Source organism: Sebastes umbrosus, chromosome 24 (genome assembly GCF_015220745.1).
Source record: "Sebastes umbrosus isolate fSebUmb1 chromosome 24, fSebUmb1.pri, whole genome shotgun sequence".
NCBI classification, from domain to species: Eukaryota; Metazoa; Chordata; class Actinopteri; order Perciformes; family Sebastidae; genus Sebastes; species Sebastes umbrosus.
The window spans coordinates 2,015,319-2,039,646 of NC_051292.1; the positions used below are offsets into that span (position 1 = coordinate 2,015,319).

The 24,328-nt window shown below is 42.9% G+C and overlaps 1 protein-coding gene and 1 long non-coding RNA gene across 5 annotated transcripts in view; one reads left to right on the top strand and one right to left on the bottom strand.

The window, feature by feature from the left end:
- The window catches only part of zeb2b (zinc finger E-box binding homeobox 2b), an 88,480-nt gene extending 70,131 nt beyond the window's left edge, over positions 1 to 18,349 (bottom strand). For 3 of the 4 annotated variants that reach the window (XM_037762438.1, XM_037762439.1, XM_037762437.1), the window contains exons 1-2: positions 18,075 to 18,349; positions 16,977 to 17,117 (exon numbers count right to left, since the gene is read on the bottom strand). In XM_037762438.1, coding sequence (XP_037618366.1) covers positions 16,977 to 17,028 — 52 coding nt within the window. In that variant the 5' untranslated portion in view covers positions 17,029 to 17,117; positions 18,075 to 18,349. Of the gene's footprint in view, positions 1 to 13,021; positions 13,298 to 16,976; positions 17,118 to 18,074 lie in introns of those variants that run through there. The other variant, XM_037762440.1, reaches the window with a different exon arrangement.
- A 349-nt stretch (positions 18,350 to 18,698) lies between these two features.
- LOC119483935 lies at positions 18,699 to 20,791 on the top strand. Its single transcript, XR_005205855.1, has 2 exons — positions 18,699 to 18,771; positions 20,121 to 20,791. It is a non-coding gene; the product is annotated as an uncharacterized LOC119483935 (long non-coding RNA).
- The last annotated feature ends 3,537 nt before the right edge of the window (positions 20,792 to 24,328 follow it).

Consider the following 24,328-nt stretch of genomic DNA (forward strand, 5'->3'; position numbering starts at 1 on the left):
GATTGTCCAGCAACACGCATCAATTTTCGCTCGTTACATGCATACAGTCTTTTCAAAATAAACTCCCGTCTTCACAGGAAACTACTTCTTTAGGTTTAGGCAACAAAACTACTTGGTTAGGATTAGGAAAAGATGGTTGTTTGAGTTCAAATATTCACTAACAGACACTAATGTTGGTATTTTTTGACCCACCCATCATAATGAATAACGCACTAGAATCAAGACGTTTTTTAATTTTAGATATACTTAAAAACAAGTATATATATATTAGAAACAGTCAGACATATTCTTACTTTTTTTTTGCTATTTTTGTAGCAGTATTTCTTCAGCATGCACTCATGTTTTAGTGGAGTTAATAGAATGGAAAGAAAGCCGAAACAGAGGTAGAGTAAGTCCTGGTGTCTCATTCATAACCCGGGTGAAGCAGAGGAGTCAGTCTGGCTAGTGCCTGGGCGGTAATAGCACACAAGTGGTCACGGGTCACCCCGGTGCGAGTGTAAATGTTGGAGCGATACAGCGGGCTGTCAGGTGGAACGGAAATGTATGAAGAGCGACAGCAACGGCGGAGCTCTCACTGAGCCACTACATATCTATTTTACTATCTTACATCGTTGTAAAACCAAGAGAGGGAGACGGAGAGAGGGGAGGGAGAGGGAGAGAGAAAAAAAATCAGTCCTCGATCTTATTTTCCACACTCCGGCGAGCTACAAGCGGCTCAGTTACACTACACTTGCACCGAACAATCAGTCTGGCAAAGGTTCACAAAACGACGAAATACCTTGTCACTTACTGCCTGACCTGTTCAGCGGAGTGACTCAGAGAGGAGAGGAGGAAGGAGAAGGATGCAGAGGAGAGAACATATCATAAAATCAAATAATCATGAAGGAGCTCTGCTGTGCATCAAAGAGTTTAGACTAATTCCTTCATTCTTGTTTGTTGTTGTGACACATTTATACTCCAGTTTCTCCTTTTAAACTTGGAATAATCACATATATTCTGTATCATCTTTACACTTAACTTCATTTTGTTATGTCTGTGTTTAAGTCTGGATGTCTTGTGTCTGATTTTATACACATTTCCCTCAAATTCATCCTGACACATTTGGTATCGTTGGACATGTTGGGATCTCTTCTAGATTTCAAAATAAAGCTCTGTGGGTTTGAACAATGCTTGGCCGCGCGGCACCACTTCGTCACGCGTTGGCAGGTCATTTGAGTTTATGAGGTTATTGTACGTTGAGCGAAGTCTCGCTGACTTATCGTCAAAAGCAACCTGATTTCTTTGGACGCTTGTTTTGTATCCAAATCCACAGAGTAAGTAGACAAAACTACAACCACCACAAGGCTTTGAGGCCGGATCGTTTCCTCTCTGTCTACATGACCTTTGTTTTACAGCCGTCCACACTCAAACGACTCCAAACACACGCCGTGATATTGACATGTCACCACAAGTGAGATCACAAGTTAAGGGTCCCTTTCCTTATTGTTCGTGGTCGAACTGCACGACTGTCATCAACCAACCACGTCACACTAGCTTGTCATGAAGGAGGTTAAATACGGTCCAAACTTAAGCTAAATTTTGGCGAGGAAAAACTGGCATGGCCATTTTCAAAGGGGTCCCTTGACCTCTGACCTCCAGATATGCGAATGAAAATGGGTTTTATGGGTACCCACGAGTCTCCCCTTTACAGACATGCCCACTTTAGTACCTTGTGACGGTTTCTGGACAATATGTGTTATTGTTTTGTGTTGTTAGTTGATTTATAATAATAAATACATTTGCATAAAGCAGCATATTCGCCCACTCCCATGTTGATAAGAGTATTAAATACTTAAATCTCCCTTTAAGGTTAATTTTAAACAAAATAAAATAATAAAATGTGGGATTAATTTGTGATTAATCCCGATTAACTGTTTGAATGGATCGACAGCCCTAAAGCTTTGAAAAAGACACTGAAACACTTCAGGTTTGGTGATGAACGCAACAAGCAGCTCAGATGTCAGGAAGGCTGTAAAGTTCATGATTTGTCACATAGCAGCTGTAGAAAGTTGGGGGAGCTTTGAGGCGATTGTTAAAAAGTGAAGAAGAAGAGGAGGAGGAGGAGGAGGAGGAAGGGGGGGTGTTGGGTTTAAGGGGCTGACAGGCGGCTGCTCACTGGACTTAATCTAAAAGAAAAAGGCCTCAGTTATGATGAAAGGTCGACAGAGTATGTCTCAGCAAATTGGCTTTATACCTCGCACTGGCTGATGCTTCAGCTCCACCGCCGTGGAGGCCTAATGACCTACGGCCTGCTAGCTCAACCCATTCTCCACCTGTCCAACGGACACACGGCTCGGGAACGCCAATTTCTGTCGGTGTCGGTTCTCCAGAATCAACGCTGGTGACAAATCTAACTTTTGCAGACCACTTTGAGCCGAGAAGAAGCACTCGCAGAAGCACGCAAACTCACATATCTCCAGATCAACGGACAGACAGGTTATTGGGGGAATTCAGAGAGAGTGGCGACCCGTTTGCGGCCAAGTTCATGGAACAGTTTGGCTGTGTCTCGTTCCAGGCCTGACGTTCCTCCAAGGCCAACTATAATGATGGACAATGACAGGTAATTACTAGGCACAGCGTACACGCAGAGCCCGAGATCAGCAGTATCTGTGAAGTTTCTGGAAACTGTGAACGGGGACAGAGGACGGCGGCCAACATCCTGAGCGTCGGGTCCAATAGGAAAAAACCACGCCGCCGCAATTTTGATGTTGTGTTTTCTCTAAGTTGAATTGAAAAGTTTACAACTGCCGTTTGTGTGCTTGACCCTGAGTCTTTTTATTCTTTTCTTTTCACAGATGTGTGGCGTTTCTCCAACAACAGCAGAAGATGCATCGTGTGTGTTTTTACACCTGGAAACCGCTTCCTAATGACTTGCATTTCCTTGTTCCTCGTCTTGGCGCTCGCGAGTGCTCTTCCTGTCTGTGAAGAGTGTGAGGCCCTTACGTACCATTATTTAGTCGTGGGTGTTTGTTGTGAGGGCGCAGATGAACTCCGAAAGCGACGCTAACGAAGACGGAATATAAAATAGCCTCAATATTTTCCAAACAGCTTCACCTGCACGCTGGGAAAGAAAGCAGGGATGTAGCGGCGAGGGGGGGAGGCGGCGAGGGGGGAGGCGGCGTTGCAATCTCTCGTGTTGCACAGCCTCCTCGGCGCTCCCCCTTTATAAATTACCTCATCAGTGACTGAAATTAACACTGATTCTTGCAGGCAATTTCTCAATTTCCAATGCTAATTAGCTTTTTCTCTTTACTTTTAAATTCTGTAGCACCTGTTTAGGGGGAAGACATCTTAGGCAGTGCAGGCGCATTTAATCACAATTTTAATTAACCATCCCGTAGATGTGAAAGAGAAGCAATTATAATGCAGATGAATGATGATTTTTCCACATTAAATTGTTTTGTTTCTTCGTTATGTTGATTGCATAAATACTGGCGCCGTTCAATTTTTATCTACTGTAATTTTGTAATTGTTTTGCTAAAAAAAAAGGGGTTTGGATAGAGTTTGTGTGTTGACAAATTGTTTCATTTAGTTAACCCGTTAATCGCCAGAGCAGCGTGGAGAGGATTTGGCAGGAAGTGTTTTCTTGTCAATCACGCGGAGGTTTTAGGGCTCGTTGTTGGGGGGGGAATTACACTCTTCTTATCTCTTTTGACCTCGACAAACTATTTAACCAAATGAAAGTCATCCCCTCTCCTTCCTCAGCCTCCCCTTTAACTACTGAGCATATAGTCGCAAATGAAAGCACAGATGGGTGCTACTGGAATGGACTCATAATCTTTATGTGCTCGTGAAAATATCATTGGGTTCGATGACGGCGCTTTCGACTGCGTTTATTGCCCCTTGTTCTTTGAAACTTCGCTTTTATGTTGATGTCACAGTGACTGTCGCAGTAAAAACAAAAACACACCGCTGTGGAGCATTTACTTAAAACGCTGCCGACTTCTTCAGCTGCTAACGGGAAATGATTTTAATAAACATTTAATCGCGATTAATCGATTTTTATCTGTCCAAAATGTACCTTAAAGGAGATTATTTAATATTCTTATCAACATGGGAGTGGACAAATATGCTGCTTTATGCAAATTATGTATATATTTATTATTGGAAATCATTTAACAAAACAAAACAATGACAGATATTGTCCAGAAACCCTCAGAGGTACTGCATTTAGCATAAAACATATGCTCAAATCATAACATAAACTGCAGCCCAACAGGCAACAACAGCTGTCAGTGTGTCAGTGAAAAAGGCCATGATTTAGTGTAAGTTTGGAGCGTTATTTAGCCTCCTTCATGACAAGTTAGTATGACATGGTTGGTACCGATGGATCCCTTAAAATGTAAAAAGCTCACACTAACTTTGAGGTGCAGGCATATTGATTTTGGAGATTGAGCATGGTTTAATTCAGCAACATTTCATTATCTTTTTTAAAGGTTTATTCTGTTAGACGTACTGGGAGTTTAAAATGTTGTCCAAAAGGACGGTTCAGGGTTGAGGATGTATGTTTGGAAACAGTAAAACAGTCAGCGTAGCTTCTTCTACAGACCTACTATATGGAGATCACAGCAAAGGGCCTGCTACAGGGCAGAAAAAAAACTCCCAGAATCCTCCTGTGCTCTGTCCTCCGCCCTCATCCACCCCCAGCAACACTCATTCTCTAATCCCACTGAGCGCTGCTTTCAGTTTGCCCAAAGACCATGCAGGGGAAGTCCAACGGACCAGACACACACACACACACACACACACACACACACACACACACACACACACTATTTCTTCATATCTCCGTCCCAGTCACAGTGACAGACACTTACTGTACTGAGGAGGCTAAAATAAGTCCGGTCATCTTTAACGTAAGCGTGGGAGAACGAGCTTTTACTGAAGTCTTTGCATGATTTTGATGCACAATTGTTGGAAAAGAAAAAAGTGTTTTTTATGCAGAAACAAAAACAGTTTTATATAAAATGAGACGAGGCCTTGGTTGGCATTTTAATTCTACACATTTTTTCATTGCTTAAAATAGATAAACAGCAGAGAAAGAAGTGTGTTTCTAAAAGGTGCCTCTCTCTCTGAACCCCTCCTGTTTTTCTTATGGATCTATCTTAAATCATCCTGAGGTGCGTCTAAAAGGAAGAAGCTCCTCTTTGAATATTAGTGGCGATCGGCTGGAGGTAAACAGAGCATTAAATCCTGCAAAACTGTGGCAAGGCCAATACGGGCGCAGGACAATGGCTTGGCCCGGCATCTCTGAGCCTTTGTTCTCGGCTTAACAAAACTCTGCCGTCACACCGTTTTACCTCAATGCTGCCCTGTCGAAACGGCCATCAGCCCATCAGAGCACATGCAAAGCTTAGGACGGGCGGGGAGGGAGGAGAAGACGGGGGGAAAATATACGGGGAAAAGAGAGATTAAGATAGAAGCAGGGCAGAATAAGACGGTGGCAAGAGGTAAAAAGTAGCAAAGAGAGAGAAGGTGTGAAAAAAGAGATCCTCCGAGGCCGTTAAAGGAGCAAAAACACATGAAATACTCACCTCTCCCACTCAACCTTAATAAGAATATATAGCAGCTGTGAGGACGGGTGGTGTTGGGGGGGGGGGACGCGGCGTTTTGAGCTTAGTGACGTGGCGGCGACAGAACTGGAGCAGCGAGATTCACTAAAAGTTTCATTACAAAGTCCTTATCTGCTTCCCTCGGAGGGCCGCGGCGAGCTTCAGCAGCAGCAAAAAAGAAAGAAACGGCACATCTGCGTCTGCTGTGACCTGTCTGTCTGCCAATTAGCATGTGTGTGTGATATATATAGGGCCATGACTGTGTGTGTGTGTGTGTTTCTGCATAGTGTATATATGCATCGTGTGTGTCCCGTGTCCATATGTGCCTGGTCAACATGTGTGACTGTTTGCAAGTGTCAGCCGTTTTCAGATCGACGAAACATAAACGACCAGTGCCCTCTTAAAAAATTAGAATATGATGCAAAAGTCCTTTAAATTACTTTTCACCCCAGCTGGTGATTAATATTCATGGGAATATTCAAATAAAGGACATTTTAGTGGGTCATAATCTGGGTTTTTTTTACCCTTGAAAATCTTAAAAAATATATTTCTGGTGAGCAGAACCTTCCACAAAAAAATACATTCACATACGTATCGCTATTTCTCTTTTTATTTACGATTTTGAAATCACTTTGTTGTAGTCTGAGTAACGTGACGTCATATCCGTTCCGTATCCGTCACTAAAAACAACAAGCAGAAAGTATAAAGTGTTGTAGGGTCTGCGTGGATACGAGCTGCACCCTCACATGTTAAATCCAGCGTGGTAAACACTACACATCCAGTAAAGGATGGAAACACTTTGGGTTTCACACATTGACAGGAGAAGCAGAGCTAGACATCACGGCTAAAGCGAAATGTTATCGTATCGCGGTAACGTGCGGTCGAGCCGGCGGTCGCTCTCGTCTCCGTGGTCAAATGGGCCGACGCTACGACTGTAGAGCACCCATATACTGATATTTATGTTAAATGCATTGAAACGGCCCCGATGGAGCTGACCATGGATGTATAAAGAGAACGGAGCTGACGGGAGAGCTAGAGACCACCTTGGAGAAGTTAGAGGAAGTAGACACGTGTGACTACGGTTTTCAAAATAAGGTGTTAACAAAGGAACTGTATATACAAGATACATATATAGAAATAATATTGATTGGATTATATTCACCAGAAGTATAAAACATTACATGTCCCTTATAAATTAAAAAGAGAATACCATTAACTTGTGAGGGGAATAAATAAATAATGCATGACAATGGCTGATATATTTGATTTCAGGACATAATATCAAACATTTTTAGGTTATTAATTTAGATATTTTCCAAAGTAAAAGTCCCTAGAAGTGTATGATTCAACTTTCTCCCAAGGTCTAGTGTTAAAAAAGTTAACAAAAATTGCAATATATATCGTATCGGCACCCAAGTATTGTATCGTCCCAGCCCTGTCCGTCTCTGTTCTGCAGTCTGTGATTTGGCCTCGACATCACAAACGTGGTCACACAGATGTTTTCAGGCAATACAAATCAAAACTATGAAAAAAAAGCATCTTCTCCAGTTCAATTAGCGCTGATTTAAAACTGACTTATTAGCACTTAACCCCAAATCTTGACCTTTCCGATCACCATCTTGGATGTAGTTCAGTCTTCTTCCAGTCCCCCCCCCTTCCTCCTCTTCCTCTCCTACACTGTCAGGTTCTGGGCTGCCAATTTCCACTTGAAGCTTGACTGGGCCTGATTTGATGCAAACTACCTCGGGGTGAGGAGGGGGAGTCGCAGCGAGAGAAGAGGAGGAGGAGGAGGAGGAGGAGGAGGAGGATGGGGGGGCTGAAACTGATGAACAGTTATGTCAAGTCGATTTCGCACCGTTGGGAAAAGGTAACCTCTCCGTCGGGGAGGAGGAGATAAAGGTAGCTCAGAAAAAGGCAAGGTTAGAGGAGTAGAGGGGGCTTGTAGTCGCACCAGGGTGCACCCACCCTCCACCCTCCACCCTCCGCCGCTCCACCTCACCTCCCTCTGCTCACCGCCCCGCGCAAAAAACGCTAACTGTCAGTGCGAGTACTAATTGCAGATGTGCCAGTCTGCCATCATAATAAAATCAGAGGCAGGGCGGACATTAAGCATGGCTGGCTCATTTGTGAGACTGCTGAAAAGGTAGCATAAATGAATATTTCATTACCTTAATTACTAAGGAATACTCCTTTCCGCCAGTCGTGGAATGAGTGTTGCTGTAACTAATTATGAAAAGTAATAACATTAGGGATACTGTGATTGCCAGTTTATAAGGCGGCGTCTGCTTGCTGTTGAGGTATAAACCGTGTTGGGAAACATACGGCGAGGAGCGGAAGGAAGGAAGCGAGGGCTCCATCATGCATCTGCAAAAAAGTGGGGATGAATGGAGCTCTGATTATGAATGTTTAACAGGTATAAACGGGCTAAAAGGTTGTGGAACTCACTCGGGGTGTAAATGACAGCTTTTTGGAAACACGTGGAGCTCTTTAAGACGCCGCTTCAGATGAATACAAACACAGAATATGCACCACAGCTACCTGGACTACAGTAAAGCGCCACAAGCTGCACATTAGCATCGCTCCATCATCCCTCAGAGGCTCGATACCTCCGTCCGTTATTCACCTCTGCAGCTCGTGGGCACGTCCCATGTCTGGCTGTAATGTACGACCACTGATAAGGTCGTAACGGGGGGGGTGGTGAGAAAAAAGGCAGAGTACAAGGTCTGCTTTGATGGACATGCTAATTCCAATACCCCTAAGTAGTAAGAATAACAAAGTGGTGGGGAATTTATCTCAGGAATGCCGGAGCAAGACGGCCGGGCGATAAGGAAGTAGCTTCCCTTGGGTGGGGGAGAAGTAATTAGAGTGGGCTGACTGGTTAGATGACTGACCGGGATGGATGGAGGTAGAGGTGGGGGGGGAAAGGGACGCAAAAAAACAAAGTTTCAAGGCAGAAAAGTCCAAGAATGACTTCTGGCTAAACAAGAACAGAACATTTTAGGCGTCTAAATGAAGGTTTCATGGTGCAACAGAACAAATTCTGCACGTTTTACAAGAAAAGGAGTGTAATCTTCGTCCCCAGAGAACCAAATCACCAAGAATACACTAAACATTTAAAGCTCAGGGATGTAAAACACCCACCAGTCATAAAGCGTTGACCTAAACCAAAGTGTCTCAGGCTGAGTCACACGGCCAAGTCTCCATAAATGACCCAATCTTCGCCGTCTCCCACAAGCTTTCTAGGTCAGGAAATACCCATCCAGCCCTCTGTAGCTCCAGCAATCCAGCTTGAAGAGGAGCCATAACCAAACTCAGCCATAACCTGGGTCACATCGCTCGACTTTAAGCCAAGAATGAGAGGCGTCAACAGCAAACTGCAGCCACAAACCTCACGTTTATCACCTCATCACGACTTTAAAAAAGTAGATAATGATCACATAGCATCCCCCGAATCCTGCTTCAGAGAAACCAAAACCAAATCCTGGATTCTTGAAACCAAAAGAGAGCTCGGCCTTGTCAAACTGAAACCGCACTGATTAATTTACCGTCACGTATTAAACCTCTACGTCTTTGACCTCCTGCTTGACCACCTCGCCCCTAAACCCAGACTGCAGCCCGGAACCACAGCGAGCTCCTCTCCTCGCCGCTTAGTCCTGCATGTCAGAAAGGCTGAGGACAGGCCTGTCGGTGTGATTATCCCCCCGCTACCTGAGGAGGTGTTTGTTTGACATTCGCGTTTGACAGCGACGGGACACGAGGCGTTCAGGAGAGGGGGCTCCCTCTCCAGTCACAATCCATTAACACGTGAATTCACCTCTCAGAGTTTTTAACAGGGTCGACTCCGCTACACATGTCTGACTGCAGCGCAGATGACATTTAAAGGGGAAGATGTGCTCCGTGTCTCCTTGACTCACTCTTGCCAAAGGTTAAATGTATGTTTGAATAACAACGAGTGTAATTTCTGACCATTTCCTCTTTTGGCTGCAACCTCCGGTTAGGAAGGTGCTTGATCAGCCCGGAGATGAAAGCGTGGAAGTGAGTGGAATTTGTGCAACCGCAAAATGACCTAATTTCGTCTTAATCTCGCTTGGCAATCGGCTGCAATTAAATTGAGATAACACATCTGAATTTACTTCCACGCGAGTCGGGGGAAACCAAACGAAAGCAGACAAGTCCTCGTTAAAAAAACAGAAAAAGGTAACGAGAGGGGCGCACTTAGGTGGCAGAGAAGCGGGACACCTTCTGAATAATGAAGCGCAGTAAGAAAGCTAGCGCTGATCAAATAGCATGTTCTATTATCCTGAATTAAAGGTGCTGCGAAATGGGACGAGTCGTGTGTGTGAAAAGGCCCAGATTTCCAGATGTCACCGTGCCTTAATCTGGTGATCTGTTATTGATTGTTCCACGTGGCCGTGACCTTGCCAGAAGAGCTCTTCCACCCGACAATCAAACATACATCAAAGAGTGTGTGTGTGTGTGTGTGTGTGTGTGTTTCTCCCTAAATGTGTGTGTGTGTGTGTGTGCACATGTGGCAGCAGCAGCAAGCGGCGCTTGCAGATCAGCGGCGCCGACATCAGAGCAGAAAACTGGAGGCTGCTTTCAACACTTGTTTGCACAAAGGTGTCATCTCTGAAGCAGCTGCCGCAAAAATGGAAAAAAAAATTATTTTAATGGGCAATTGAGGCTTTTTTTTCTCCTTTTCCTCAGAAACGTCACGAAGCTGTGCCCTGCTTTACAGATGACAGCAGTGATAAGTCACACACACACACACACACACACACACACACACACACACTCGCTCCAACCAGCTGTGATGTGTTTGTTCTTTTGATTTAATCTATATCTGCTCCTTTTGTTGCTCTATTAAGACACAATCCTGTTTGTTAAAAACACATCTGACTGGACAGGTTGTGATCGACGTCGCGGAATTTTCTGATCAGCAGAGAACATGAAAAATAACATGCAATTTACACAAAGTCTGCTAACCCAAACTAAACACAGTAGCATCATTAAAACATGCTAAATCTGCACACTGCAAAAGGCAAATCTGCTCGGATTAAAACATTTAATGTGCTGGAACAGCTCCTCGTCTGGATGCACATGCACACACGCACCATTGTTAGGAGGAAGAAGGTGTTTTTAAACTTGTTTTTTGCCCCCCTGCCATTTGATTACGAAAGCCGAATGTTAGTTTACACCTGCTCAGCAACCTGTCGTCTGTCGCGCCCAGACTCCCTCGCAAATGGGAAAAAGTCGACGCGTGGAAAATGTCGAAAATCACAGGCGAGACGCGGCGCAACAACTGAATAAGTGCAAACAGCAGGACGAGACGGAACGGATGGGCCAAATAAAGACTTTGCATTTTCACTTGAGAAAGACTCAAATGAGGCATGATATTTCAAAATGCATTTTCCTCCTACGCAATGCATAAAACATGCCGGCTTAGGGGTAAAGAGTGCACGCACGTAAATGAAAAGTCCAAATGCATGCAATCATTTGCCGGACCACTGAAGTTTCAATTTCTGTGTTTGCTTTTTGTCAAAATCGCAAAGGAGAAAACAGAGAAAACAAGAGGATGAGACGCAGAGAGAAAAACAAGCAAGAAGGCATGAAATAAAGTCAGGGAAGCAGGAGAAAGACATCTGACTGCACTGCAACTTTACTTAGAGTAGCGTGTCGCAGAACAGGCGCACATCACAGGCTTGATACGAGCTGTCAAATCCTGAGAAAAAGGAGGGATGGAAGGAGGTGGGTCAGAGCTTGACAGGCAGAACGCCGCCCCCAGAAACACCTTTAAGTCTGTCACCTTTGCTCCATCACTCTCCATCTCTGCTGCTTCTTTCACACGATGTCCGAACGCTTCTGACAACGTCACCGAGACTATTTTCAACATGCTCATATGATGCAGCAACATAATTTAACTTCTCAAGAAACAGCAGAGCCCTCGCTGTTAGTTTCAAGCAACTAAGAGGCGATTTTTCTGAGGCAATTCCTTCTGGGGGCGAAGCAGAAGTTCAGCAACAGTTCAGCAGTAAAACTGAGTCTTAAGCACCGGCTACATGTTTTTTATGATGCACAAAAAAATGCAAAAGATTAAGGTCAAGCGCATGCAGGGAATGCCACGTTGCTGCCTGTGTCACCACATTGTTTTGGGCGATACATCATTATTGCCGTTGAAACATAAAGGGAAGTCACAGGGGCAGAGTTGGCTCGCTATTGGCTGATTCATGCCTCGGTGTTAGTCAGGCAACGGATCCCAGCCACCGCGCTCGCTTTCATCGTTCTTGGCAGTTGCTCTCTGCATGTGTGTGTGCGTGTGTGTGTTTTTGTGTGTGTGCATCAGCCCAAATACAACTTGTGCAGCTTTTCCAAACCAATATGTCCCATCACAGAAATAACTCTAAACCGAGCAGCAGCTTTTCTAAAGAGGGAAGAGAAGGAGGGATGGCCACAGAGAAGCAGCAGAACACGGGTTAATATCATGGCTGCCTGGTAAGGCTTTATCCGAACAAAAGGCCCCTTTTGCAAACAGACTCCTACTTTCCCCCCAGTGTCCAAAGGTGTTTGCTGAAGTAAATCTGCCTAAATCCTGCAGCTCGGCCAGGAGGAGGAGGGAGGGAAGGTGTACCGATAATCCTTCTTCTTAACCAAAAAGAAAAAAAAAACTTCTGGGTGAGGAAATGAAAGAGAAAGGGAATAAAGAATCACATGATCCATCTCAACATCTTTGCTTAGCATTTGCATACATCCAGCCTGGGAATCAGATGATAAAGATATCTCACTAAGGGCATGTGGGATTTTGTATTAAATTACGAATTTCAACCAATAAAAAACAAACAAAAAGAGCACCACTAAAGTGTTCTTGCAAATTAATATTTAAGTTTTGGAAGCTGCCAAACAGACACAGGAAGGAAAAAAAGCGCATCGTGAAGAGACACCTGCTCCCGACTTCTTTAAGCACAATCCAATCGGTCGCAGCCAGGATTTTTTCTTCTTCTTAAGTGTGAGTGGCCACGAATAGTGTGGGCATGCCATCTCGTAACACTATCTGTCTGTCAGGAGGGGTCCCTGCTAGAGTAGGGAGGCTATAAAAGGCTTGTAACCAGGGGACGACCAACAAACAACCACAAACACCCTAGTTATTTCTCTCCACCACCCACCCACCCACCCTTTCCTCCTTCTTTTTTTTCCTCCTCTCCTTTTTTTTCGCCCCCCTTTTCATCTCAGGCCCTTTTCTGATGCTGAATGCAAATGTGTAGCCCTGCTGCTGGCGGCGAAAGGGGCTGAATTGTGATTAAGAGGGAGAAGAAGAAGAAGAGGAGCTCCTTTCTTTGTTCTCCCCCCGGGGGATGTTTACCAGGAGAGACACGGCGGATCAGATATGAAAGGCATTCAGGTCAGCATTGATGTGAGCGAAAGTGAAATCGTACCTAAGGCATTCCAAAGACCCGCGGTGTCAGGGGTCCGGGCTCGCGGTGCCTCTGCAAGTGTGTGTTCTCTGGCCGCCAGGCGAAAAATATCTTCACACAAGCAGGGCGGTCGACGAAGGAAGAGGAAGAATAAAAAAAAAAATGTGTCAAAAATGTTTTTTGGCTGTTTTTTGGGGGGAAGAGGAGGAGGAGGAGGGATGAAAGTTTTCTGTCCAGTGTCCAGGATGGAGTTGAGATCATTAGTTTTTTTTTTAGTGGTGGTGGTGTGTGTGTGTGTGTGTGTGTGTTATGAGGGGGGGTGTACAGCCACAAGCCATGCTATTTGCTTTTATCTGCCTTATCAAAGCGTGAAAAAAAACTGTGCATGTGTGTTGTGTGCTGATTTAATTCCTGGTGGAAAGCACATATTAGAGGATTTGTTAAATAACACACCAGCTTGACTCTGTGACACGCACAGTAAAATAAAATAAAATGACAATAACTACCCAAAGGGAGCGTCCTCCTGCTCCTATATACCAACGCTTCAAATCATCTCGTAAGGGAAGTCCATTCATTTTTATGTGCTTGGCTATATACACTTGACTCACACACTTTGAGCAGATGGATATATTTAGCTCTGCAGCCGAGAGAGAGGGAGAGGAAGAAAAAAAAATGATGCAAAAAAGCTACCGGAAAATAATAAGGCCTCACGCAGCACGCCAAAGTGCAATGTGTAGTTGTGACAGGACAAATATGCCTCCTTATTAGCCTGCGTTGAGGGAAACCTGCTCGCCGTTTTACATGGGGTAATTGGAATGTGTCTATTTTGATTCAACCACAAGGTTATAAAAATACTCCGTCCACGGCTATCTGCCGGTGCCCCCCCCTGCTGCACGCTGATTCCTGCAATATCTCACAGTAATTATTTCACTTGCTTAAACTAAATAATCCCTTATTTCTCTCAACATGCATTTCCTACGGAGAAAAAAGCCATCAGGAGTGCAAGGTGTCTGCGTTGGCTGCTCCACACAATTGCCAACCCGTATGGGAATGGCAGCAGTGAATGGCGCCGTGGACAACCCCCCGCCACTATTGACGGTATAAACATGTAAATGAAACACATTACCACTGACAATCAATTGTCCGCAAGCGCCCTGCGAAACCTGCCCTCCTCCTCCCCTCTTTTCTCTCCTCTCACCCCCCTCCCTTGAGGAGGGAAAATCTGGGAGAAGAGGAGGAGGAAGAGGAAGAAAGGGAGCACCTTGTCTTACTCCAAATCTCTACTGCGGGAGAATACAACTTTAAATAATAGAGATGGACAAACTGTTTAGACTGGCAGAAATCTGCCATTGTCTGACACTGAAAGCAAGGCTACCCACACAAATCCCCCTATTTCTCCTGTGATAGCCTTAATAACCACATTCACATTCACACTATTATATCAAACTCCAGCAGCCAGAGAGACGCAGAAAGAGAGAGGGGGGGTTGGCCTCGTCTTTCTGCTTCACATTATGTAATCGGTGTATTTCCGAGGGTTTGTCCCGATGATAAAATGTCATCTGGAGCGCGGAGAAAAATCTGAAAAAAAAGTGGGAGACGCAGAATCCAACATTTAACAAAAAGAATGCGACATCTGTGTTTCATCTTTTTTCTCTCTCAGACAAATCATGAGCACAAAGCAGATTTTTGATGCTGCTTGAGTAAAAATAAGGACAGGTGTGCGTTCTCTGTTTCTCACAGCTGGATGTGACAAGCAACACCTGGCGAGGGCCAAACTCTCAAACACTTCACGCTGCCGAGATCAAGTTTCACACCAGGAGAGGAGAGGGGTTTTCGTAGCGGTGTAACAGCGGGGAGATAGAAAATGTAATTTCTCAGGTTTTAAATATTGCTGCTGTCTATCAGCGGCGGCGTGCAGGAGGGGATATAAGTCATGAAGTGTGGTTAAATACCACATGACAGGCTGGCCAGAGAGTGAGTAAAGCTACTGTAGCACCTCCAACCCTGAAGGCCAACAGTCATCTGGAGGAGAATGTCATTGCTTGGACAACTTAGTGAGCAAATGCCTCATTAATACTAATTGGCACTGAAAAAAAAATAATTCTCTCTGTGAGGATGCATTAAATACTAAATATACTGAGCAACACTATTTTTGAAATAATTACAGGTGGCAAATTAAACATGAAAACAAGCTTTGCTTACGCGCCACCACCTCAGAGAAAATAAGCTGTACACATTTGTGTGTATTCATGTGATTTGTTAGTTAAAGGAAAGACGAGTGCGTCCGTTCTCCATGTGGGGAAAAATGTACTCTGCGTTTTTTTAGTGCATCCGAGGCTTTTTTTGTTAGTTTGCTGTCCTGCCGGCCGTCACACGCTTCGCCCTGCCCTGCCATCCCTCCACAGAGCCAGGCAGGAAGAGGACAGAGAGAGAGGAGAGGAGAGTGGCCAAGCCTCAATAAGCCTCTGCATTCCCAGGGGGGAGGATAGGGGGTGAGGAGGGGAGGGAAGGAGGGAAGAAGGGGAGGAGGCGAGGGGGGGATCATCAGACAGAGCTGGTTGTTATGGAAGAAAAAGAGGACTTAAAACTAGAATATTTCTTTAAAGGATGAATTTTTTTACAAGAGATAAAAATATTCTGTGCCAAAGCTCGACGTCTCTCGTCAGCTTTAAGGGTGTGAAAATTATATTTGCTTTGCTAATATTATTTAGCTTTTCTCCCTCTCTTTACAAAAACAGGTGGCCACACAAACAGCCTGTCACATCTCTAAATGTGTCTTCTATTTTTCCTTCTTTACTGCAAATATATATTGGAGATCTCCAGCTCCACTGTTGTGCTATTTAGTGTGGAACAAAATGCTTGTCTGCTATTGATTGTATGAAATCAATAAATGAAATCTGATCTAGATAAATAACCTGTGGGGGCAGAGATTAAAAAACTGTTGTGAAGAAAGCAAATAAAAGCAGCCTCGATGTTCCAACACACACACACACACACACACACACACACACACATACACAGCTTCAGTGTGTTTGGAATAATCAGGAATAACGGGGCCAGGAAATGTCACTGCAGATTTGCCTCTTGTGGGAAACTGTGCAGTCAAATGGAGAAAGAAAAGCTACAAATGTGCACCTCCAGCGCTCCAGTCCAGACCCAATTAATTTCCAGCATTTATCGTATATACATGTCATCCAATTTATATATGAAGCCTCCACTGCAATAAACTTATAGAGAACAAAAAAACGCACAGCTTTAAAAAAAACTAAAGCAACAACAACCACATCTCCTGTGAATTATTTCACCCAGGAAAACAGCGACAATGAGGGGGGTAAAATCAACTTGAAAATGTGCCTCATGCAGGAAATATTTTTGATGGAGAAAATGACTTATTCTCTAAGAGTGAAAAATGGATAAGTATAGAAATAAAGACATAAGCACTGTATAATTGTATTGACAATACTGTAAGTTATTAGAAAATGTTTTAATAAGAAAATAACCCTATATATGTATACTGCATCATCAAATGTAAACTGCACTGTTGCAAGTTTATATTTGTGTTTTATTTGCATAAAAGCAATAAAGACTAAAGTGACAAAAAAAAGAAAAATGTGCTGCATGGAGGTGATGTAAAGGAATGAATATAAAGAGAAGAACTCTTTTACAGTGAGCTGCTCCAGCCTGCTCCAGGCTGCTCTCTGCTCTCTGAGTGGCCGTTCCAGAGTGCACCATGGCCGGGTTCGAAAGCAGCCTTGCACCGCTGCGCTCCAACTTCCAAAAACATCCACAAGTTTCCAACTATCATCACCAAATAAAACCCTGAAAACACTATTTTTTGCAGACTCCACAATGTCGCATTGGGATGCATTTGCGCACAGTTTCTCCGCCGGATAGCGGTGCATTATCCGTGCGTAAAAGGGCACAGTCTCCGCAGTGGGAACCTTCAAACCAGCCGTACATGCATGCTTTTTCTTACCGTTTTTTCCGTCTCGGGTTGGCTTGTTTTCGCCTCTTACACCTGGGGCCATCCGCCATGATCTCTTGCTTCATTGATAAGAGTGTGTGGGATCAGATGGCAGCTCGCATGGACTCGATTCCTTGATTTTCAGCTTGATATCTGACGAGAAACACACAGACAGAGAGAGAGAGCGACACCAACAATGTGGCTGTTAGGACGCGCGACAAGAAATGGAAGTTGGATGGAGGGACAGATTGTAAAAAAAGAAAAAAAAAAGAGGTGAAAGTATGAGAAGGAGCAGAGAGTGTGCATCTAATTTAGATTTTCTCATCTTAGTGGCATTAAAAGCAGCAGGAGGAAGGGAAATGTCATTTTTTCTTATTATAGGAAAAAAAACCACATTTCATTTCGCTTATTATTTCATTCAGAAAAGTTTCATTTTTCTTCACTTTTAACAAAATAAATACTTATTTCTATTAGATTTTGTTCCCGTTTTTGCTTTGAGCGCTTTTATAAGGAACAGAAAGCGAAACATGTTATAATAAAATCTAATTCTAGGGTCAAAAATCACAGCTTCAACTGTGTGGTCCGATTCAAAAACTCATATAAACTTCAATAAACACTTGGTTCCGCCTCAGAAAAATACACTTCTAGCTTTAATAAACCCTCTTGTGAAGAGTTAATAAATAACAGATGGGGAATAATTGTTAAAATGTGCCAAAAGAGCGTCCGGACTATAAGCGATAAGATTCAAATCGCGTCTAATTTATGAGCGCAAATACCTTTATTATAGGAGAAGATGTTTGTTTAGTTGTGGGACGTTTATCCGGATGAAACAAACACACACTAATATAATAAAAGCTGGAGAGACTAAGAAGGAGAACAAGATGTAAACGCGTATTTTCCTCCAGAGGATTTCGCGGTGTTCAGCGCCAAACAACCCCGAAAAAAGCGCATCATCCTCGGCTGCTCAGGACGCCTCTTTCACCACCATGGAGGTAAGAAAAAAAAAAAGAAAAAGATTTCCACCTGTGCAGGTGAGGCGAAGTTGAGCTCCAACTCTGAAGGAAGTTTCCAACATTTGTGCGTAAAATGAGAAATAGAGGATGCACATACCTGCTTTTTAAAGAGGTGTCTTGTGGATTTGAGGAGTTGGATGATTCTGGAGCGCGTCGGTGAGCAGGATCCTGTTCCACCGGTGATAATAAAGCCTTAGAATAAAAGCCTTAGAAATAGTTGGGAGGAGGGAGGGACCGTTATTCCTGCTAGGGCAGGTTTACAACTGATGTCTTACACCCACTCCAGGAAACAAACCTGGGTAGGGACTGACGTGTTACGCCTCTTCTAATGACATTTTTTTTTCTTTCCACCTCCTTTTTCTTCACCGTGCAACACAGAGGAGAGGAGGAGAAGCCCCCTGAAACGCACGCCACCTATCTTCACGGGAGGGGATAATTGAGGAGAGCCAAACGTGAGCATCTTCTGGCTTGTTTTTTTCTTTTTTTCCTCCCTCTCTCCTTTCTCTCTCTCTTCTCTTTTTTGAGTGAAACCAACTATGTCGAGCTTCGATGCAGAGCAAAGAAACATGCAGGCGACACAGTGTGTGTGTGTTTGTCCTCCCTTTCTCTTCGTGTGTTATAGTGGAGAAAGGAAGGAGAAGGGGGAGAAAAAAACTTGGAGCTGCTGCAATCATGTAAGGATTTTATATTTATTTCTATTTGCACTCTGTTTAATTTGCAGAAATGGCAGGATGCAGAGAGATGCAGAGATGCAAATCCCACATATTCTGCATTATTCTAATTGGCTGCAAAAGGTTTGGCTTTTTATCTACGCTGCAAAAAATATCATTTTGTGTTTTTTTTGTGCGTAAAAAGTCTGCATAGCTCCACTTGTTTCCATTGCAAAACGCACGTTTTATTTCATAATATTGTGCGTAATTTATGTGTTTTAATGTGTTTCCACTTGTTTTAGTTGTGCAGAATTTGTGTCTTTGGGAATTTGAATTTTGGGGGAAAATTAAGTTGCATCCTTTTTTAAAAAAACGCATTTTTTTGCAAGTTGATGCCAAATTCTTGGGGTGAATTTGTCAATTTTTTAACATCTGCAAGTAAAATTCAGATTTTTTTCTTCACATTTCTTTTCAAATAAAAGTCTGATCTTCACTAAAACAGACCTCAGATCAGCATAAAACGCTTACTTGTTGTAGCAGATGTTTAGTTGTGCAGAATTTGTGTCTTTGGGAATTTGAATTTGGGGAAAATTAAGATTGCAACACTTTATATTTTGCAGTGTAACAGTTCATAATTGTTCTTTTATTACCTGTGATGCACCTGCAGCATCACCGCCTGCTGCAGGTGCATGTAAACTCCACACACAGTCACACTCTGCAGGGGTTAAAATAATTGCATTCTTGCTTATTTGCACACTCCCATAACCTAAAATTGTGAATCCCAAATAAAAGTGGGATATTCTGCAGCTCTGCAGCCTCGGTAGGAATATTCTGCTGCTACTATAAAGGAGCAGACAAAAAGACCATAAAGTAGAATAAAGTGACGGTAAAGTTCCTACAGAGAGCCGCAGACACACTGAGGGGATATTACAGGACTATCACAGGAGTATTCCAACATTATTAGACACATTTTTCCTTCTGGACGCCACTTAACAGGATGAATCTCGCATTTATTAAAGAAGTCAGCAGCAGCAGCAGCAGCAGCAGCAGCCATGTCTGAGAGAGAGAGAAAGGGAGAGAGGGAGAGAGAGAGAGTGAGAGAGAGAGAGAGAGAGAGAGAGAGAGAGAGAGAGAGAGAGAGAGAGAGAAGCTCCACCTTTGCAGCTCAGTGATTGGTTATGTAAATAAAGCATTATTTTGTGTCCTGTCCTCCTGCAGTTCGCCACTGTATGGCTAATTAAATCATCAATCAAGGGGCTGAACTGGTTGATGCCCCCCCCCCCCCCCCCCCCCTTATACACCCCCCATCTAAAAAAAAAAAAAACAATCAGATGCAGCAAAAAGAAATCACAAACCAACAGAGTCGTAGAGCTTCTGGGAGCAATTTTTGTTTATTTTATTGTTTATTTTTTACTTTTTTTGGTGGAACACACTTATTATTATCATACCATTAAATTTATATTATTATAATAATTATTATTCTTCAACTTTAGTTCCTATATCAACTTGTCTGCGTGGATCTGGAGGACTCCAAACCAAAGACTAAGATGCCAAATAGAGTTTTTTTTTGGTGAGTTTACTTTATTCTCTTTAGTGTTTGAATCGTTTCCATCATTTGTCTTCTTCATATCGAACAACAGAGAGGAAGAGGAGGAACACACACTCTCACACACACTCTCTCTCTCTCTTTCACACACACTCTCACTCTCTTTCTCTCTCTCTCTCTCTCTATCACACACACTCTCTCTCTGACACACACACACTTGAACCGTAGCTCTGCGTCCCATTCATCCATTCATCCCAGCGAGTCTGGAGTGGCACCTTTTTTTTTTTTTTTTTTTTTTACGCAGCACACTGCGGGGCCGCATATTCACCGTGAAACCGGATTACAGTCGGTGTGTGACCTATAGGGGGACCTTGTGCTTAATGAATATATTGATTTAAATGAGGGGCCAAAAAAAAAAATACATGTGCATGAATTCTTAAAATTATATAATATTAAATTAATTATGAGAAAATTGTTATTTATGAGATTAATTGTCAACAAAAATTGGCTGCAGATTTGTAATTATTGTAATATTTTCTAATGAATTGTGCTGATTTCTAACTGTATTGCTCTGTGTTTGTATTTTTTCTCTAAATAAATAAAAAATATTGCAGCACATTATCGCCCCGGCTTATTTTTTTCTGAAGTTGAAATGTTGCCCCAGAAAAATCAATAAGTGGAAATTCACTTGGGTTTAATGCTTTTTAATGTCCAACACCTAAATTGGAGCTGTGCAGTTGTGCAGCTGTCTGCCTCGGGCATGACTGCTGATTACCAAGATTATAATCCTAATTTTCTCTCTGCCTCAGTGTGAGTGTGTGTGAGTGTGTGTGAGTGTGTGTGTGTGTGTGTGTGAGGCCCACTTTTAGTTTCTTGACAGCGTCAACACAAACACAGCGTTGCAGCGGCGTTGTAGGAATGTTTCGTAGTATTTAGAGAATCTGTCGGTCTAATTACGACTTCTGTTTGGACATACTATAGAGGAGTCACACTCGCTGCTGGATTGTGTGTCAGCTGCTGTTACATGACCGAACGTCTCGGCAAAGTTTATGCAACAGGAGCAACGCAGCAAACAAAGATCACCATTTTAGCTCGCTGGATGTTTTTTATAGTCAAGCTGATCATATTCTTGTTCATGCACACACTTTAAATTCAAGATCCGCACCAAGCAACCAACAGTAGGAAGGTCAGAGGTCACTGCAGCATGACGGCATCCTTTGGAAAACGCATTTTTTGCAAGTTGATGCCAAATTCTTGGGGTGAATTTGTCAAATTTGAACATCTAAAAGGTAAAATTCAGATTTTTTCTTTTCAAATAAAAGTGTCATCTTCACTAAAACAGACATCAGATCAGCATAAAACGCTCAACTGGAAGCTGAGTAGCAGCAGGTTTCATTACAGAGTGAAATAAGATCCCCACTTAAATCAGGTCAGCAGTCAACATCGCTGACCAGTGATACCGTCATCCAACACACAACACATCCTGCTCTCATTCTCCATCAGAAGAAACGCTTTTTGTTTTTGCTCTGGTGTTATACGGTGAACTAAGACGAGGGAGAGACGGAGCAGCAGAACACGCCTCGGGACTGAAACACAGTTGTATGTACATGTTGTGCATTCAACAACTCAGCCGCCAGGCGTCCCTGATTATTGGCCTAATTTAGATCAGTGAGAGTCACATGACAGCGTGGTGCATCCAGGGATGAATCTATGCCCAGTCTCACTCTCCATCAAAAATTCATCTTGGTCATTTGTGCTTTTTAATTATGTTTAAAGCCTTCATTTGGGAAACTAAAAGACGTTTTCTTGGTAAAACTAGGGCTGTCAATCAATTAAAATATTTAATCACACATTTTTTTATCTGTTAAAAATGTACCTTAAAGGGAGATTCATCAAGTATTTAATCCTCTTATCAACATGGGAGTGGGCAAATATGCTGCTTTATGCAAATGTATGTATATATTTATTATTGGAAATCAATTAACACAAAACAATGAGAGATATTGTCCAGAAACCCTCACAGGTACTGCATTTAGCATAAAAATCTTGCCCCAAACTGCATGTGATTATCATAAAGTGGGCATGTCTGTAAAGGGGAGACTCGTGGGTACCCATAGAACCCATTTACATTCACATATCTGGAGGTCAGAGGTCAAGGGACCCCTTTGAAAATGGCCATGATAGTTTTTAATCTCCAAAATTTAGAGTAACTTTGGAGCGTTAATTAGCAACAAGCTAGTATGACATGGTACCTATTGATTCATTAGGTTTTCTAGTTTCATATGATGCCAGTATCTTCACTCTAGCTTTAAAACTGAGCCCACTACAACCTACAAATCACAAGTTGCATCAAATTATTTTCTTTCTCCCGACATAAAGCACAGGTGTAGGTGTATTTATTTTTGCAATAACTTACTTGTGTCTCCCAGATGTGGTGAGCTGCTGCAGGATGTCATCACAGTACGACGGTGGTAGAATCACTGTTGATAACGATGATGCATCACAAAGAGAGAACACAGAGACAGAAGGGTCATCATTTAGATTAGATGTATTGCTGTAGATTAGGTTTAAGATCCTGAGGTCAAAGGTCAAAGCAACACAGTGCTAGACTGATGTAGCTACAAGCTACACTCAAGTCTTTTTTCTTGAAGTAGACAAAACACTTTAATCGTTGGCACAAACAACTCTGACTCTTTTCCAGGGAAAACAGTGATTCAGCTTTTCCTCCACAGTCTGATTCTTATCGGATAATAACATCAGCTTAAACATGGGAACCCTCAATAAAATAATGGAGAGTAATTCAAGGTGAGTTAGCAGCTCTTTTCACATAACAAGTCATGCTCTGGGTGGTGAAGCTTTTCTCAGCATTTAACATGAAGTAAGACGTGAAGTAAGAGGGGAGTTTTTTCTTTTGGGATGAAACGCCTCATCATGATGACTCAGATTCACCCACAGCACAGATTACTAGCTCAAATAATAACTCTATTTTCTATTACTTTGTCCATTAGATGTTAAGTAACTTTATAAAATTATGTTTTATTAATTACTACAGAGTGTTTGGAGAAAAACAAAGCCCGAGCAGTCAGCCCTGAGCTGGAGGAGTTGGTGTAAATACAATCAAACAAAGCTGGTTTGACCAGAAAGTGGGTCTAGAAAAAGAGGAGGGACATTTAGAAAATTCACTTCTACAATTCAAAACAGCTGTCAAGTGACTGCGGCGCGGCCTCTCGAGTGTTAAACCCTCCGCATACAGTTTGTGCTGCAGCCCTGAAAGCAACTTTTGCCTCTTTTTAATTAAAATAACGGTTGTTGTTGGCGTTCAGAGGTTTTGAATGCATGACAGCGAAGCCGTAACATCCTAGATCACATCTCCTCTCTGGCTCCTCTCGGCGCTTGTTTGTGGCTCTTCCAGCTCTGCAACATCAAACTGAACATCTCTCGACGGGGTTTGGCTCTGTGATAGCCACCGCAAGAGCCTCAACACCACAACAACTCCAGAGATTGACGGACAATTAAAGAGCGAGAGGCGAAGGCTCCAGCGTGTGATCTGCGAGGACTCCTCAAACATGCAAAATGAATTTAGTTTACATTCGCCATGAGCGAGAGAGAGTGGGAGAAAAAACTCCTTTCTGATCTCTCTCAGTTGAACAAGGAAACTAGCAGAGAGAACAAGATTGCTGCATAGCAGATTGCTGCAGAAACAAATGCTTACAACAAAAAAGTATTGATTTTTTATGTTGTTCTTGTTAGCTGGAAACTGTGCAGAGGCTTCCACAAATGACCACTTATTCGACTGAGACTCTTACAAGAACAAGACAAACGTATCATGTGTTAGGCGTCTGTTATTTCTTCTTCTTTTCATGCAGAGAGGTCAGATGCTTCGTGGCTTCCACAGAACAAGTTGGGAAAAACAACTCTTCTTTGTTTGCTTTCACCACACACACAACTGATACCTTTTATTCCACCTGGTACTTGATTTAATTTCTGCCCTTTTTTACCAGCAATGTTCATATTTGTCTTCATTCTCTCATTTTTGAGGACATGAATCAATATTTAAAATGTAAAAATACCAATAAATAATATATATGCATGACAGCAGAGCGAGCTGAACTCCTCTCCACTGAGGAAGACGGAGCTGAAAGCTAAAAAAAATAA